The sequence below is a fragment of the Heptranchias perlo genome, chromosome 24 (genome assembly GCF_035084215.1).
Source record: "Heptranchias perlo isolate sHepPer1 chromosome 24, sHepPer1.hap1, whole genome shotgun sequence".
NCBI lineage: Eukaryota > Metazoa > Chordata > Chondrichthyes > Hexanchiformes > Hexanchidae > Heptranchias > Heptranchias perlo.
The window spans coordinates 48,397,637-48,415,647 of NC_090348.1; the positions used below are offsets into that span (position 1 = coordinate 48,397,637).

Genomic DNA, 18,011 nt, shown 5'->3' on the forward strand with positions numbered 1-18,011 from the left:
ACCTGCTTTCCTGTCTACCTACTATAACCTTTGACTCCCTTGTTAATCAGGAATCTATCTAACTCAGCCTTAAAAATATTCAGTGACCCTGCCTCCACCGCTCTCTGGGGAAGGGAGTTCCACAGACTCACGACCCTCAGAGAGAAAAAATTCTCCTCATCTCCGTCTTAAATGGGAGACCCCTTATTTTTAAACTGTGGCCCCTAGTTCTAGTCTCTCCCACAAGGGAAACATCCCCTCAGCATCTACCCCTTCAAGACCCCTCAGGATCTCATATGTTTCAGTAAGATCACCTCTCATTCTTCTAAACTCCAGTGTTTACAGGCCCAACCTGTCCAACCTTTCCTCATACGACAACCCCCTCATCCCAGGAATCAGTCGAGTGAACCTTCTCTGAACCGCCTCTAAAGCAATTATGTCCTTTCTTAAATAAGGAGACCAAAACTGCGCACAGTATTCTAGATGTGGTCTCACCAATGCCCTGTACAACTGTAGCAAAACATCTCTACTTTTATATTCCATTCCCCTTACAATAAATGACAACATTCCATTTGCCTGCCTAATCACTTGCTGTACCTGCATACTAACTTTTTGTGATTCATGTACTGGGACACCCAGATCCCTCTGTACCTCATAGTTCTACACTCTCTCTCCATTTAAATAATATACTGCTTTTCTATTCCTCCTGCCAAAGTGGACAAGTTCACATTTTCTCACATTATACTCCATCTGCCAAATTTTTGCCCACTCACTTAACCTATCCATATCCCTTTGTGTACTCCTTATGTCCTCTTCACAACTTACTTTCCTACCTACCTTTGTACCATCAGCAAATTTAGCAACCATACATTCGGTCCCTTCATCCAAGTCATTGATAAAGATTGTAAATAGTTGAGGCCCAAGCACTGATCCCTGTGGCACTCCACTCGTTACATCTTGCCAACCTGAAAATGACCCACCTATCCCTACTCTCAGTTTCCTGTTCTCTAACCAATCCTTTATCCATGCTAATATGTTACCCCCTACACCATGAGCTCTTATTTTGTGTAGTAGCCTTTAATGTGGTTCCTTGTCAAAAGCCTTCTGGAAATCCAAGTACACCACATCCACAGGATCCCCTTTATCCGCATTGCTTGTTACTTCCTCAAAGAACTTTAATAAATTAGTAAAACATGATTTCCCTTTCACAAAGCCGTGTTGACTCTGCCTGATTGCATTGAGATTTTCTAAGTGCCCTGCTATAACCTCCTTAATAATAGATTCTAGCATTTTCCCGATGACAGATGTTAAGCTAACTGGCCTGTAGTTTCCTGCTTTCTGTCTCCCTCCTTTCTTGAATAGAGGAGTTACATTCGCTATTTTCCAATCTGATGGGACCCTTCCAGAATCTAGGGAATTTTGGAAAATTAATACCAATGCATCTACTATCTCTGCAGCCTCTTCTTTTAAAATCCTAGGATGACGTCTGTCAGGACCTGGGGACTTGTCAGCTTTTAGTTCTAATAATTTTTTTCAGAACCCTTTCCCTGGTGATTGTAAATGTTTTAAGTTCCTCCCTCCCTTTCACCTCTTGATTCACAATTATTCCTGGCATGTTATTTGTATCCTCTACAGTGAAGACGGACGCAAAATATCTGTTCAGTTCATCCGCCATGTCCTTATTCTCCATTATTAATTCCCCAGACTCACTCTCTAGAGGACCAATGCTCACTTTACTTACTCTTTTCCTTTTTAAATACCTGGAGAAACTCTTACTATCTGTTTTTATATTTCTAGCTAGCTTTCTCTCGTACTCTAATTTCTCCCTCCTTATTATTCTTTTAGTCATTCTTTGCTGTTTTTTATATTCTGTCCAGTCTTCTGACCTGCCACTAATCTTCGTGGAATTGTATGCTTTTTCTTTCAATTTGATACTATCTTTAACTTCCTTAGTTAGCCACGGATGGTACGTCCTTCCCCTCGAGTCCTTCTTTCTCACTGGAATGTATCTTTGCTGAGTGTTATGAAATATCTCATTAAATGTCTGCCACTGCATCTCTACTGACCTATCCCTTAACCTAATTTCCCAGCTCACTTTAGCCAGCTCTGTCTTCATGCCCTCATAATTGCCCTTATTTAAGTTTAAAACACGAGTCTTAGACTTACTCTTCTCTCCCTCAAACTGAATGCGAAATTCAATCATATTGTGATCACTGCTACCTAGAGGCTCCTTTATAATGAGGTCATAAATTAACCCTGTCTCATTTCACATTACCAGATCTAGAATATCCTGCTCTCTGGTTGGCTCTAGAACGTGCTGCTCTAAGAAACAGTCCTGAAAGCACTCTATGAAATCATCTTCCAGGCTACCTTTGCCAATCAGATTCTTCCAATCTATGTGTAGATTAAAATCACCCATGATTATCTCTGTTCCTTTCTCACAAGCCTCCATTATTTCTTCCTGTATACCCTGTCCTACAGTGTGGTTACTGTTAGGGGGCCTATAAACTACTCCCACAAGTGACTTCTTGCCTTTACTATTTCTTATCTCTACCCAAAATGATTCTACATCTTGGTCTTTAGAACTAAGGTCATTTCTCTCTATTGTACTCATGTCATCCTTAATTAACAGAGCGACCCCTCCACCTTTTCCGAGCTTCCTGTCCTTCCGAAATGTCAAGTACCCTTGAATATTCAGGTTCCAGCCTTTGTCATCTTGCAGCCATGTCTCTGTGATGGCTCTCAGATCGTACATATTTATTTCTATTTGAGCTGTCAATTCATCCATTTTGTTACGAATGCTACACGCATTCAGATGCAAAGCCTTTAGTGCTGTCTTTTTGCTATTTTTGCAATCTCTAGCCTTATCTGCTGGCGCACTCTTAAGTTTGCACGCTCTGTCCCTTCCTGCCACCCTCTGATTATCATTTCCCTTATTGCCACCTTGCTCTCTTGCCTTGTTTTCTTTCTTTAATTAATCACATCTTCCCTTACTTGATCTCTCGCCCCCACTATTTAGTTTAAAGCCTTCTCTACCGCCCTAGTTATACGATCAACCAGAACACTGGCCCCAGCACGGTTCAGATGAAGGCCATCCCAACAGTACAGCTCCCACTTTCCCCATTACTGGTGCCCAGTGCCCCATGAATAATCCAGAGATTATTACCTTTGAGGTCTGCTTTTTAATACAATAGTGTCACCTACAGCCTCATTTGTAAACACTCCCTGTGCAGCTGCTGACTGAAGCCACATGCTTCATCATCTGTACACAACCACTGTGGCACAATCCCTTGTGAACGACCTTGCAATCACTTTACAAAAGCCAAAGTTATAATGAAAATTGCATCATCCTCCATCCAGCAAGTCTTGCACCAATGAAGACTTTCAGTGATGAAGCTTCTCTGAGGAGAATGACAGACTCTTTTCATTATTGAGAAACCTCTGAGGGGCTGACGCTCATGATCGTGGACAACAGTGAGGGTGAAAAGAAGAGGAGAGAAGACAAGTGAAGAAGCAGTGATTGGGTGAGGCCAAGATCGTAGGACGAAGGGAAGACCGAGGAAGGTGAGGAATTCCACCGTTTTGAAGTTCTCGGTCAGAATGAAGAGACTTTTTTTTATTCGTTCATGGGATGTGGGCGTCGCAGGCAAGGCCGGCATTTACTGCCCATCCCGAATTGCCCTCGACGTGAACCATCCTCTCAAGGGCAATTCACCCAGACTGTGCAATGTGTCTTGATTTCAGCAAAGTGAGGATGCAGGGAGGGGGGAGAGGGCGTGGGACGGGGAGGAGGGAGAGAGTGAGGGACGGGGAGGAGGGAGAGTGAGGGACGGGGAGGAGGGAGAGTGAGGGACGGGGAGGAGAGAGGGAGAGTGAGGGACGGGGAGGAGGGAGAGTGAGGGACGGGGAGGAGGGAGAGAGTGAGGGACGGGGAGGAGAGAGGGAGAGTGAGGGACGGGGAGGAGGGAGAGAGTGAGGGACGGGGAGGAGGGAGAGTGAGGGACGGGGAGGAGGGAGAGAGTGTGAGGGACGGGGAGGAGGGAGAGTGAGGGACGGGGAGGAGGGAGAGAGTGAGGGACGGGGAGGAGGGAGGGAGAGTGAGGGATGGGGAGGAGGGAGGGAGAGTGAGGGATGGGGAGGAGGGAGAGAGTGTGAGGGACAGGGAGGAGGGAGAGTGAGGGACGGGGAGGAGGGAGGGAGAGTGAGGGATGGGGAGGAGGGAGAGAGTGTGAGGGACGGGGAGGAGGGAGGGAGAGTGAGGGATGGGGAGGAGGGAGGGAGTGAGGGATGGGGAGGGGGAGAGAGTGAGGGATGGGGAGGAGAGAGGGAGTGAGGGATGGGGAGGGGGAGAGAGTGAGGGATGGGGAGGAGGGAGAGAGTGAGGTACAGGGAGGAGAGAGGGAGTGAGGGATGGGGAGGGGGAGAGAGTGAGGGACGGGGAGGAGAGAGGGAGTGAGGGATGGGGAGGGGGAGAGAGTGAGGGATGGGGAGGAGGGAGAGAGTGAGGGACAGGGAGGAGGGAGGGAGTGAGGGATGGGGAGGGGGAGAGAGTGAGGGACGGGGAGGAGAGAGGGAGTGAGGGATGGGGAGGAGGGAGAGAGTGAGGGACAGGGAGGAGGGAGAGAGTGAGGGACGGGGAGGAGGGAGGGAGAGTGAGGGATGGGGAGGAGGGAGGGAGAGTGAGGGATGGGGAGGAGGGAGAGAGTGAGGGATGGGGAGGAGGGAGAGAGTGAGGGACAGGGAGGAGGGAGGGAGTGAGGGACGGGGAGGAGAGAGGGAGAGTGAGGGACGGGGAGGAGGGAGAGTGAGGGACGGGGAGGAGGGAGAGTGAGGGACGGGGAGGAGGGAGAGAGTGAGGGACAGGGAGGAGGGAGGGAGTGAGGGACGGGGAGGAGAGAGGGAGAGTGAGGAATGGGGAGGAGGGAGAGAGTGAGGGATGGGGAGGAGGGAGAGAGTGAGGGACAGGGAGGAGGGAGGGAGTGAGGGATGGGGAGGGGGAGAGAGTGAGGGATGGGGAGGAGGGAGAGAGTGAGGGACAGGGAGGAGGGAGGGAGTGAGGGACAGGGAGGAGAGAGGGAGAGTGAGGGACGGGGAGGAGGGAGAGAGTGAGGGATGGGGAGGGGGAGAGAGTGAGGGATGGGGAGGAGGGAGAGAGTGAGGGACAGGGAGGAGGGAGGGAGTGAGGGACGGGGAGGAGAGAGGGAGAGTGAGGGACGGGGAGGAGGGAGAGTGAGGGACGGGGAGGAGGGAGAGTGAGGGACGGGGAGGAGGGAGAGAGAGTGATGGACGGGGAGGAGAGAGGGAGAGTGAGGGACGGGGAGGAGGGAGGGAGAGTGAGGGACGGGGAGGAGAGAGGGAGAGTGAGGGACGGGGAGGAGGGAGAGAGTGAGGGACGGGGAGGAGGGAGAGAGTGTGAGGGACGTGGAGGAGGGAGAGTGAGGGACGGGGAGGAGGGAGAGAGTGAGGGACGGGGAGCAGGGAGAGAGTGAGGGACGGGGAGGAGGGAGAGAGTGAGGGACGGGGAGGAGGGAGAGAGTGAGGGACGGGGAGGAGGGAGAGAGTGAGGGACGGGGAGGAGGGAGAGAGTGAGGGATGGGGAGGAGGGAGAGAGTGAGGGACGGGGAGGAGGGAGAGAGTGAGGGACGGGGAGGAGGGAGAGAGTGAGGGACGGGGAGGAGGGAGAGAGTGAGGGACGGGGAGGGGGAGAGAGAGTGAGGGACGGGGTGGAGGGGGAGAGTGAGGGACGGGGAGGAGGGAGGGAGAGTGTGGGATGGGGAGGAGGGAGAGAGTGAGGGACGGGGAGGGGGAGAGAGAGTGAGGGACGGGGAGGAGGAGGAGAGTGAGGGACGGGGAGGAGGGAGAGAGTGAGGGATGGGGAGGAGGGAGAGAGAGTGAGGGACGGGGAGGAGGGAGGGAGAGTGAGGGACGGGGAGGAGGGAGAGAGTGAGGGACGGGGAGGAGGGAGAGAGTGAGGGACGGGGAGGAGGGAGAGAGTGAGGGACGGGGAGGAGGGAGAGAGTGAGGGACGGGGAGGAGGGAGAGAGTGAGGGACGGGGAGGAGGGAGAGAGTGAGGGACGGGGAGGAGGGAGAGAGTGAGGGACGGGGAGGAGGGAGAGAGTGAGGGACGGGGAGGAGGGAGAGAGTGAGGGACGGGGAGGGGGAGAGAGAGTGAGGGACGGGGAGGAGGGGGAGAGTGAGGGACGGGGAGGAGGGAGAGAGTGAGGGACGGGGAGGAGGGAGAGAGAGTGAGGGACGGGGAGGAGGGAGGGAGAGTGAGGGACGGGGAGGAGGGAGAGAGTGAGGGACGGGGATGGGGAGGAGGGAGAGAGTGAGGGACGGGGAGGAGGGAGAGAGTGAGGGACGGGGAGGAGGGAGAGAGTGAGGGACGGGGAGGGGGAGGAGGGAGACATGTGTGTGTGTGGGAGACAGGGGGTTCGATTCATGGGGTACTGGCGCCAATACTGGGGAAAGAGGGAGCTGTTCCGTTGGGATGGGCTCCACTTAGACCAGGCTGGGACTGGTATCCTGGAGAATCGAATAACTAGGGCTGTAGATAGGGCTTTAAAATAAAAAGTGGGGGAAGGGGTCAGGCGAGGGGAAATTTATAAATCTAAAGAGAAAAGTCAAGGCCATAGAGCAGTGTAGTGATTTGGGTAAAGATAAAGAGAGTGAGACAGGAAGGGGCACAGAGTTTAACGGTAATAGTGCATCAGCGAATGAGGTCACATCAGGGACCAATGGTAAAAAGTTAAAATTAAAGGCGCTTTATCTGAATGCACGAAGCAGTTGTAACAAGATCGACAATTTCGTGACACAAATAGAGATAAATGGGTTTGATCTGATGGCCATTACAGAGACATGGTGGCAGGGTGACCAAGATTGGGAACTAAATATTCCAGGGTACTTGACGTTTTGGAAAGACAGACAAAATGGAAAATGGGAGGGGGGTGGGGGTAGCCCTGATAATAAAGGATCAGATAAGGACAGTGGTGAGAAATGATCATGGCTCGGAAGATCAGGAAGTAGAATTCATTTCTTCCTGGTCATTACAGAGACGTGGTTGCAAGGTGACCAAGGTTGGGAGCTAAATATTCAGGATTATTTAACACTTCGGAAGGCTAGGAAAAAAGGTAAAGGTGGTGGGGTATCTCTGTTAATAAAGGATGAAATTGGTATAATAGTGAGAAATGATCTTGGCTCAGAAGATCAAGATGTTGAATCAATTTGGGTGGAGGTAAGAAATAGCAAGGGAAAGAAATCACTGGTGGGAGTAGTATATAGGCCCCCTAACAGTAGCTACACTGTAGGGCAAAATATTAATCAGGAAATAAGGGGGGCTTGTAAAAAAGGTAATGCAATAATCATGGGCGATTTTAACTTTCACATAGATTGGACAAATCAAATTGGCAAAAGTAGCCCTGAGGAGGAGTTCATAGAGTGTATTAGGGACTGTTTCTTTTTTTTTTTTTTTTATTCGTTCACGGGATGTGGGCATCGCTGGCGAGGCCGGCATTTATTGCCCATCCCTAATTGCCCTTGAGAAGGTGGTGGTGAGCCGCCTTCTTGAACCGCTGCAGTCCGTGTGGTGACGGTTCTCCCACAGTGCTGTTAGGAAGGGAGTTCCAGGATTTTGACCCAGCGACGATGAAGGAACGGCGATATATTTCCAAGTCGGGATGGTGTGTGACTTGGAGGGGAACGTGCAGGTGGTGTTGTTCCCATGCGCCTGCTGCCCTTGTCCTTCTAGGTGGTAGAGGTCGCGGGTTTGGGAGGTGCTGTCGAAGAAGCCTTGGCGAGTTGCTGCAGTGCATCCTGTGGATGGTGCACACTGCAGCCACAGTGCGCCGGTGGTGAAGGGAGTGAATGTTTAGGGTGGTGGATGGGGTGCCAATCAAGCGGGCTGCTTTATCTTGGATGGTGTCGAGCTTCTTGAGTGTTGTTGGAGCTGCACTCATCCAGGCAAGTGGAGAGTATTCCATCACACTCCTGACTTGTGCCTTGTAGATGGTGGAAAGGCTTTGGGGAGTCAGGAGGTGAGTCACTCGCCGCAGAATACCCAGCCTCTGACCTGCTCTCGTAGCCACAGTATTTATATGGCTGGTCCAGTTAAGTTTCTGGTCAATGGTGACCCCCAGGATGTTGATGGTGGGGGATTCGGCGATGGTAATGCCGTTGAATGTCAAGGGGAGGTGGTTAGACTCTCTCTCTTGTTGGAGATTGTCATTGCCTGGCACTTATCTGGCGCGAATGTTACTTGCCACTTATCAGCCCAAGCCTGGATGTTGTCCAGGTCTTGCTGCATGCAGGCTCGGACTTCTTCATTATCTGAGGGGTTGCGAATGGAACTGAACACTGTGCAGTCATCAGCGAACATCCCCATTTCTGACCTTATGATGGAGGGAAGGTCATTGATGAAGCAGCTGAAGATGGTTGGGCCTAGGACACTGCCCTGAGGAACTCCTGCAGCAATGCCCTGGGGCTGAGATGATTGGCCTCCAACAACCACTACCATCTTCCTTTGTGCTAGGTATGACTCCAGCCACTGGAGAGTTTTCCCCCTGATTCCCATTGACTTCAATTTTACGAGGGCTCCTTGGTGCCACACTCGGTCAAATGCTGCCTTGATGTCAAGGGCAGTCACTCTCACCTCACCTCTGGAATTCAGCTCTTTTGTCCATGTTTGGACCAAGGCTGTAATGAGGTCTGGAGCCGAGTGGTCCTGGCGGAACCCAAACTGAGCATCGGTGAGCAGGTTATTGGTGAGTAAGTGCCGCTTGATAGCACTGTCGATGACACCTTCCATCACTTTGCTGATGATTGAGAGTAGACTGATGGGGCGGTAATTGGCCGGATTGGATTTGTCCTGCTTTTTGTGGACAGGACATACCTGGGCAATTTTCCACATTGTCGGGTGGATGCCAGTGTTGTAGCTGTACTGGAACAGCTTGGCTAGAGGCGCAGCTAGTTCTGGAGCACAAGTCTTCAGCACTACAGCTGGGATGTTGTCGGGGCCCATAGCCTTTGCTGTATCCAGTGCACTCAGCCGTTTCTTGATATCACGTGGAGTGAATCGAATTGGCCGAAGACTGGCTTCCGTGATGGTGGGGATATCGGGAGGAGGCTGAGATGGATTATCCACTCGGCACTTCTGGCTGAAGATGGTTGCAAACGCTTCAGCCTTGTCTTTTGCACTCACGTGCTGGACTCCGCCATCATTGAGAATGGGGATGTTTGCAGAGCCTCCTCCTCCCGTTAGTTGTTTAATTGTCCACCACCATTCACGACTGGATGTGGCAGGACTGCAGAGCTTTGATCTGATCCGTTGGTTGTGGAATCGCTTAGCTCTGTCTATAGCATGTTGCTTCTGTTGTTTAGCACGCATGTAGTCCTGAGTTGTAGCTTCACCAGGTTGGCACCTCATTTTTAGGTACGCCTGGTGCTGCTCCTGGCATGCTCTTCTACACTCCTCATTGAACCAGGGTTGATCCCCTGGCTTGTTGGTAATGGTAGAGTGAGGAATATGCCGGGCTATGAGGTTACAGATTGTGCTGGAATACAATTCTGCTGCTGCTGATGGCCCACAGCGCCTCATGGATGCCCAGTTTTGAGCTGCTAGATCTGTTCTGAATCTATCCCATTTAGCACGGTGGTAGTGCCACACAACACGTTGGATGGTGTCCTCAGTGCGAAGACGGGATTTCATCTCCACGAGGACTGTGCGGTGGTCACTCCTACCAATACTGTCATGGACAGATGCATCTGCGACAGGTAGATTGGTGAGGACGAGGTCAAGTAAGTTTTTCCCTCGTGTTGGTTCGCTCACCACCTGCCGCAGGCCCAGTCTAGCAGCTATGTCCTTCAGGACTCGGCCAGCTCGGTCAGTAGTGGTGCTACCGAGCCACTCTTGGTGATGGACATTGAAGTCCCCCACCCAGAGTACATTCTGTGCCCTTGCTACCCTCAGTGCTTCCTCCAAGTGGTGCTCAACATGGAGGAGGACTGATTCATCAGCTGAGGGAGGGCGGTAGGTGGTAATCAGCAGGAGGTTTCCTTGCCCATCGTTTGACCTGATGCCATGAGATTTCATGGGGTCCAGAGTCAATGTTGAGGACTCCCAGGGCCACTCCCTCCTGACTGTATATCACTGTACCGCCACCTCTGGTGGGTCTGTCCTGCCGGTGGGACAGGACATACCCAGGGATGGTGATGGAAGAGTCTGGGACGTTGGCTGAAAGATATGATTCTGTGAGTATGGCTATGTCAGGCTGTTGCTTGACTAGTCTGTGGGACAGCTCTCCCAATTTTGGCACAAGTCCCCAGATGTTAGTAAGGAGGACCTTGCAGGGTCGACTGGGCTTGGTGTTTTGCCGTTGTCGTGTCCGGTGCCGAGTGGTCCGATGCCGGGTGGTCCGTCCGGTTTTATTCTTATTATGACTTTTCGTAGCGAGATTTTACAACTGAGTGGCTTGCTAGGCCATTTCAGAGGGCAATTAAGAATCAACCACATTGCTCTGGGTCTGGAGTCACATATAGGCCAGACCGGGTAAGGGCGGCAGGTTTCCTTCCCTAAAGGACATTAGTGAACCAGATGGGTTTTTACGACAATCCGGTAGTTTCATGGCCACCATCACTGATACTAGTATTTTAATTCCAGATTTTTATTTAATTAATTGAATTTTAATTAATTAATTGAATTTAAATTCGCCAGCTGCCGTGGCGGGATTTGAACTCATGACTCTGGATTTTAGTCCAGGCCTCTGGATTACTAGCCCAGTAACATAACCACTATGCTGCCGTACCCCAATACGTCAGGGAACCAACCAGGGAACAGGCCATTTTGGATCTGGTAATGGGGAACGAAACAGGATTAATTAATGATCGCAAAGTAAAGGATCCCCTGGGAAGCAGTGATCATAACATGATAGAATTTCACATCCAGTTTGAGAGCGAGGATCTTGGGTCTGAAACTACCAGATTAAACTTAAATAAGGGCAATTATAAAGGAATGAGGGTGGAATTGGCTAAAGTGGACTGGGTAAACAGATTAGATGGTATGACGGTGGATAAACAGTGGCAAACATTTAAAAAGATATTTTATGACTCACAACAAAAATATATCCCTGTGAGGAGGAAAAACTCCACAATAAGGGTGAACCAACCATGGCTAACTAGGGAAGTCAAGGATGGTATCAGGTTAAAAGAAAAAGCAGACAACATGGCAAAGATTACTGATAAGCCCGAAGATTGGGAAAACTTTAAAAACCAGCAAAGGATGACTAAAAGAATAATAAAGAGGGAGAAAATAAATTATGAGAGTAAACTAGCAAGAAATATAAAAACTGACAGTAAAAGCTTCCACAAATATATAAAAAGGAAGAGGGTAGCTAAAGTAAACATTGGTCCCTTAGAGGATGAGACTGGGGAAATAATAATGGAAAACAAGGAAATGGCAGAGGAATTGAACAGATATTTTGTATCTGTCTTCACAGTTGAAGACACTAATAATATACCAATAATAGTAGAAAATCAAGGGGCAAAGGGGAGGGAGGAACTAAAAACAATCACTATCACTGGAGAAAAAGTACTCGGTAAACTAATGGGTCTAAAGGCTGACAAGTCCCCTGGGCCTGATGGCTTGCATCCGAGGGTCTTAAAGGAAGTGGCTACAGAGATAGTGGATGCATTGGTTGTAATCTTCCAGAATTCACTAGATTCTGGAAAGGTCCCAGCGGATTGGAAAACCGCAAACGTAACACCCCTATTCAAGAAGGGAGTGAGACAGAAAGCAGGTAACTACAGACCAGTTAGCCTAACATCTGTCATTGGGAAAATGCTGGAATCCATTATTAAGGAAGTAGTAGCAGGACATTTGGAGACTCATAATACAATCAAGGAGAGTCAACATGGTTTTATGAAGGGGAAATCATGTCTGACAAATTTATTAGAGTTCTTTGAGGAAGTAACGGGCAGGGTGGATAAAGGGGAACCAATGGATGCAGTATATTTGGATTTCCAAAAGGCATTCGATAAGGTGCCACATAAAAGGTTACTGCACAAGATAAGAGCTCATGGTGTTGGGGGTACTGCGTACAGTTCTGGTGCCCTTATTTAAGGAAGGACATACTTGCATTGGAGGCAGTTCAGAGAAGGTTCACTAGGTTGATTCCGGGTATGGAAGGGTTGTCTTATGAGGAAAGATTGAACAGGTTGGGTCTATACTCATTGGAGTTTCGAAGAATGAGGGGAGACCTTATTGAAACATACAAGATTCTGAGGGGACTCGATAGGGTAGATGCTGAGAGGATGTTACCCCTCATGGGGGAATCTAAAACTATGGGGCATAGTCTCAGAATAAGGGGTCGCCCGTTTAAGACGGAAATGAGGAGGAATTTCTTCTCCCAGAGGGTCGTGAATCTTTGGAATTCTTTACCCCAAAAAGCTGTGGAGGCCGAGTCATTGAATACATTCAAGGCCGACAAATTTTTGATCAGCAAAGGAGTCAAAGGATATGGGAAAATGGCAGGAAAGTGGAGTTGAGGTAAAAATTAGATCAGCCATGATCTCATTAAATGGCGGAGCAGTCTCGAGGGGCCGAATGGCCTACTCCTGCTCCTTATAGAATCAGTATGGGAGGAGATAAGAAATAACAAGGGGCAGAAAGCACTGGTGGGAGTTTATAGGCCCCCTTACAGTAGTTATACTGTTGGGCAGAGTATCAATCAAGAAATAAGAGGTGCTCATAACAAAGGTAATGCAATAATCGTTGGGGACTTTAATCATCATATATTCTGGGTAAATCAAATTGGCAAAGTTAGTTTCGAGGACGATTTCATGGAATGCTTTTGAGATAGTTTCCTGGAAAAGTACATTGTGGAACCAACCAGGGAACAGGCTATTTTAGATCTTGTATTATGTAATGAGAAAGGGCTAATTAGTAATCTCACAGTAAAGGATCCTCTGGGGAAGAGTGATCATAATCTGATAGAATTTCACATTGAGCTGGAGAGTGACATCCTTAAGTCCGAAACCAGAGTTTCAAACTTAAATAAAGCCGATTACTTAGGTATGAGGGGCGAGTTGGCTAAGGTAGATTGAGAAATTAGATTAAAAGATATGATGGTAGATAAGCAATGGCAAACATTAAAAAAAAATTCATAATTCTCAACGAATATACATTCCATTAAGAAATAAAAACTCCACGGAAAAGTGATCCATTCATGGCTAAATAAAGAAGTTAAGGACAGTGTTAGATTAAAAGAAGAGGCTTATAATGTTGCCAAGAAGAGTAGTAAGCCTGAGGATTGGGAGAGTTTTAGAAACCGGCAAAGGATGACCAAAAAATTGATAAAAAAGGAGAAAGTAGAATGAGAGTAAACTGGCAAGAAATATAAAAATTGTAAGAGCTTCTACAGGTATGTAAAAAGGAAGAGAGTAGCAAAAGTAAACTTTCGTCACTTAGAGGCTGAGACAGGAGAAATTATAATGGGGAATCAGGAAATGGCAGAAACATTAAACAAATATTTTGTATCTGTCTTCATGGTCGAAGGCACAAAAAACACACCTGAAATAGTGGGGAACCAAGGGTCTAATGAGAGGGAGGAACTTAAAGTAATTAATAGGAACATAAGAACAGGAGTAGGCCATTCAGCCGCTCGTGCCTGCTCCGCCATTTGATAAGATCATGGCTGATCTGTGATCTAACTCCATATACCTGCCTTTGGCCCATATCCCTTAATCCCTTTGGTTGCCAAAAAGCTATCTATCTCACATTTAAATTTAGCAATTGAGCTAGTATCAATTGCCATTTGCGGAAGAGAGTTCCAAACTTCTACCACCCTTTGTGTGTAGAAATGTTTTCTAATCTCGCTCCTGAAAGGTCTGGCTCTAATTTTTAGACTGTGCCCCCTGCTCCTAGAATCCCCAACCAGCGGAAATAGTTTCTCTCTATCCACCCTATCCGTTCCCCTTAATATCTTATAAACTTCGATCAGATCACCCCTTAACCTTCGAAACTCCAGAGAATACAACCCCAATTTGTGTAATCTCTCCTCGTAACTTAACCCTTGATGTCCAGGTATCATTCTAGTAAACTTACGCTGCACTCCCTCCAAGGCCAATATGTCCTTCCGAAGGTGCGGTGCCCAGAACTGCTCACAGTACTCCAGGTGCGGTCTAACCAGGGTTTTGTATAGCTGCAGCATAACTTCTGCCCCCTTGTACTCTAGTCCTCTAGATATAAAGGCCAGCATTCCATTTGCCTTCTTGATTATTTTCTGCACCTGTTCATGACACTTCAATGATCTATGCACCTGTACCCCTAAGTCCCTTTGGACATCCACTGTTTTTAACTTTTTACCATTTAGAAAGTACCCTGTTCTATCCTTTTTTGATCCAAAGTGGATGACCTCACATTTGTCTACATTGAATTCCATTTGCCACAGTTTTGCCCATTCACCTAATCTATCAATATCCCTTTGTAATTTTATGTTTTCATCTACACTGCTTACAATGCCACCAATCTTTGTGTCATCGGCAAACTTAGATATGAGACTTTCTGAGCCTTCATCTAAGTCGTTAATAAATATTGTGAATAATTGAGGCCCCAAGACAGATCCCTGCGGGACTCCACTAGTCACATCCTGCCAATGTGAGTACCTTCCCATTATCCCTACTCTCTGTCGCCTTTCGCTCAGCCAACTTCCTGACCAAGTCCGTACTTTTCCCTCGATTCCATGGGCTTCTATCTTAGCTAACAGTCTCTTATGCGGGACCTTATCAAATGCCTTCTGGAAGTCCATATAAATAACATCCATTGACATTCCCCTGTCCACTACTTTAGTCACCTCTTCAAAAAATTCAATCAGGTTTGTCAGGCACGACCTACCTTTCACAAATCCATGCTGGCTCTCTCTGATTAACTGAAAATTCTCGAGGTGTTCAGTCACCCTATCCTTAATTATAGACCCCAGCATTTTCCCCACAACAGATGTTAGGCTAACTGGTCTATAATTCCCCAGTTTCCTTCTCTCTCCTTTCTTAAAAAGCAGAGTGATATTTGCAATTTTCCAATCTAGAGGGACAGTTCCTGAATCTAGAGAACTTTATTAGTAAAGAAAAAGTACCACAGAAATTAATGGGATTAAAAGCCAATAAATCTTCTGGACCCGATGACTTACATCCTATGGTTTTAAAAGACGTGGCTGCAGAAACAGTGGATGCATTGGTTGTGATCTTCCCTAAATTCCCTAGATTCTAGAACAGTCCCAGTGGATTGGAAGGTAGCAAATGCAACCCCACTATTCAAGAAAGGAGAGAGAGAGAAAACAGGGAACTACAGGCCAGTTAGCCTGACATCAGTCGTCGGGAAAATGCTGGAATCCATCAGTAAGGAACTTGTAACATAATATGATTCGGCAAGTCAACATGGTTTTATGAAAGGGAAATCATGTTTAACAAATTTATGAGAGTTTTTTGAGGTTGATAAAGGGGAACCAGTGGATGTAGTATACTTGGATTTTCAAAAAGCATTCGATAAGGTGCCACATAAAAGGTTGTTACACAAGATAAGGACTCATGGGGTTGGAGGTAATATATTAGCATGGATAGAGGATTGGTTAACGCAGAGAAAACAGAGAATAGGGATAAACGGGTCATTTTCAGGTTGGCAGGCTGTAACTAGTGGGATGCAGCAAGGATCGGTGCTTGGGCCTCAGCTATTTACTATTTAATGACTTAGATGAAGGGACTGAGTGTAATGTATCCACGTTTGCTGATGATACAAAGCTAGGTGGGAAAGTAAGCTGGAAGGAGGACACAAAGAGTCTGCAAAGTGATATAGTGAGTTAAGTGAGTGGGCAAGAAGGTGGCAGATGGAGTATAATGTGGGGAAATGTGAGGTTATTCACTTTGGTAGGAAGAATAGAAAAACAGAATATTTTTTAAATGGTGAGAAACTATTAAATGTTGGAGTTCAGAGAGACTTGGGTGTCCTGGTAGAAGAAAAAAAAGGTTAACATGCAGGTACAGCAAGCAATTAGGAAGGCAAATGGTATGTTGGCCTTTATTGCAAGGGGGTTGGAGTACAAGAGTAAAGAAGTCTTGCTACAATTGTACAGGGCTTTAGTGAGACCTCACCTGGAGTACTGTGTACAGTTTTGGTCTCCTTATCTAAGGAAGGATATACTTGCCTTGGAGGCAGTGCAATGAAGGTTCACTGGATTAATTCCTGGGATGAGAGGGTTGTCCTATGAGGAGAGATTGAGTAGAATGGGCCTATACCCTCTGGAGTTTAGAAGAATGAGAGGTGATCTCATTGAAACATATAAGATTCTGAGGGGGCTTGACAGGGTAGATGCTGAGAGGCTGTTTCCCCTGGCCAGAGAATCTAGAACTAGGGGGCATAGTCACAGGATAAGGGGTCGGCCATTTAGGACTGAGATGAGGAGGAATTTCTTCACGCAGAGGGTTGTGAATCTTTGGAATTCTCTACCCCAGGGGGCTGTGGATGCTCAGTCGTTGAGTATATTCAAGGCTGAGATCGATAGATTTTTGGACTCTAGGGGAATGAAGGGATATGGGGATCGGGCGGGAAAGTGGAGTTGAGGTCAAAGATCAGCCATGATCTGATTGAATGGCGGAGCAGGCTCGAGGGGCTGTAGGGCCTACACCTGCTCCTATTTCTTATGTTCTTATGCTCTTATGAGAGTGTGCGGGACGGGGAGGAGGGAGAATGGGTGGGACAGGGAGGAGGGAGAATGGGCGGGACAGGGAGGAGGGAGAATGGGTGGGACAGGGAGGAGGGAGAATGGGTGGGACAGGGAGGAGGGAGAATGGGTGGGACAGGGAGGAGGGAGAATGGGTGGGACAGGGAGGAGGGAGAATGGGTGGGACAGGGAGGAGGGAGAATGGGCGGGACGGGGAGGAGGGAGAATGGGTGGGACAGGGAGGAGGGAGAATGGGTGGGACAGGGAGGTGATTTGGATGTTTAGGAGGGACAAGGGAGGAACATTCATACAAGAACTGACCATTGTCCTTTTGATAAAATGGAGAGATAGGAAGGTGCTATTAATGGGTTCAGGGAAAGAGCAGAGAAATGGGATTAGAGTAGAGATCATCAAAGGGAAGCTGGCAACGTCACTGGCACTGGCAATTCCACTAGCAATTCTACTGCCAATTCCACTGGCAATTCCACTGGCACTGGCACAGCAGGTCAAGTGGCCTCCTTTTGAGCTGAAATATTTGTGATTCTAAGACGATTTGCACCAGAGAGACTTGAGGCCAGATTGGAGAGAAGGACCAAACGAGAAACTTCCTCCTTGTGTACATTAACAATTGGTTTCCAGCACTTTTTCCAGCACTCTGGAAACAAAATCTGCTCGTTGGAACAAAATCGCGTTTGTGGAGAATTCCTAAATAAACTTGCCTTTGACTCTGACCTACCTGAAGGTCGATCCTGTAATCTATCCCCGGCTGAAGTCTGTTCACATCATTGTCCCACAGTCTCTGCGCAATGTCTGATAGTTCCCTATTGCTGTCCATTCTAAACAAAGCAGAAAATACTGTTTGAGATGCCATTGGACATTCTGCTGGTATCCTAACAAGGGTTCCCTCCACCACTGCCCGTCTTTTTACACCAGCTGAGGTAGAATGTCACCCCCATCTCTCAGTGATATGTGGGAATAAGTTTTAAATATAGAAATCATGCTATCCCTTAGCCCCAAGGGTAACTGCACCATGTGATGTGTCACAGAGTCACACCAAGCAGGAAGGTCTCAGCTCTAGTCCTGCTCAGTGCTCAGTGCTCTCAGCTGGTGTCAGGTGGGGAGCTGGCTTGGCCCTATGACTGGATAGCCTCACATGGCCACTATCATTCATAGTAATGTGAGGGCAGGGCTTCCCAGCCTCCCCTCAGTATCCTTATTGTGATCCTGGATCCAATAGCCCTGAATCCCATTCCTGATAGGAATTAAGCCAGTCCCCGTTTAAACGCTGCCATGGTTTTCAATTCCCTGCTGTCAATCTGTTCCACAAT

At 48.1% G+C, this 18,011-nt stretch overlaps 1 protein-coding gene across 1 annotated transcript in view; it reads right to left on the reverse strand.

The window, feature by feature from the left end:
• Positions 1 to 17,518, reverse strand: part of endou2 (endonuclease, polyU-specific 2) — a 36,466-nt gene extending 18,948 nt beyond the window's left edge. The window contains exon 1 of the mRNA XM_068005304.1: positions 17,420 to 17,518. Within this exon, the coding sequence (XP_067861405.1) occupies positions 17,420 to 17,518 (99 nt within the window). The remainder of the gene's footprint in view (positions 1 to 17,419) is intronic.
• Between the last annotated feature and the right edge of the window lie 493 nt (positions 17,519 to 18,011).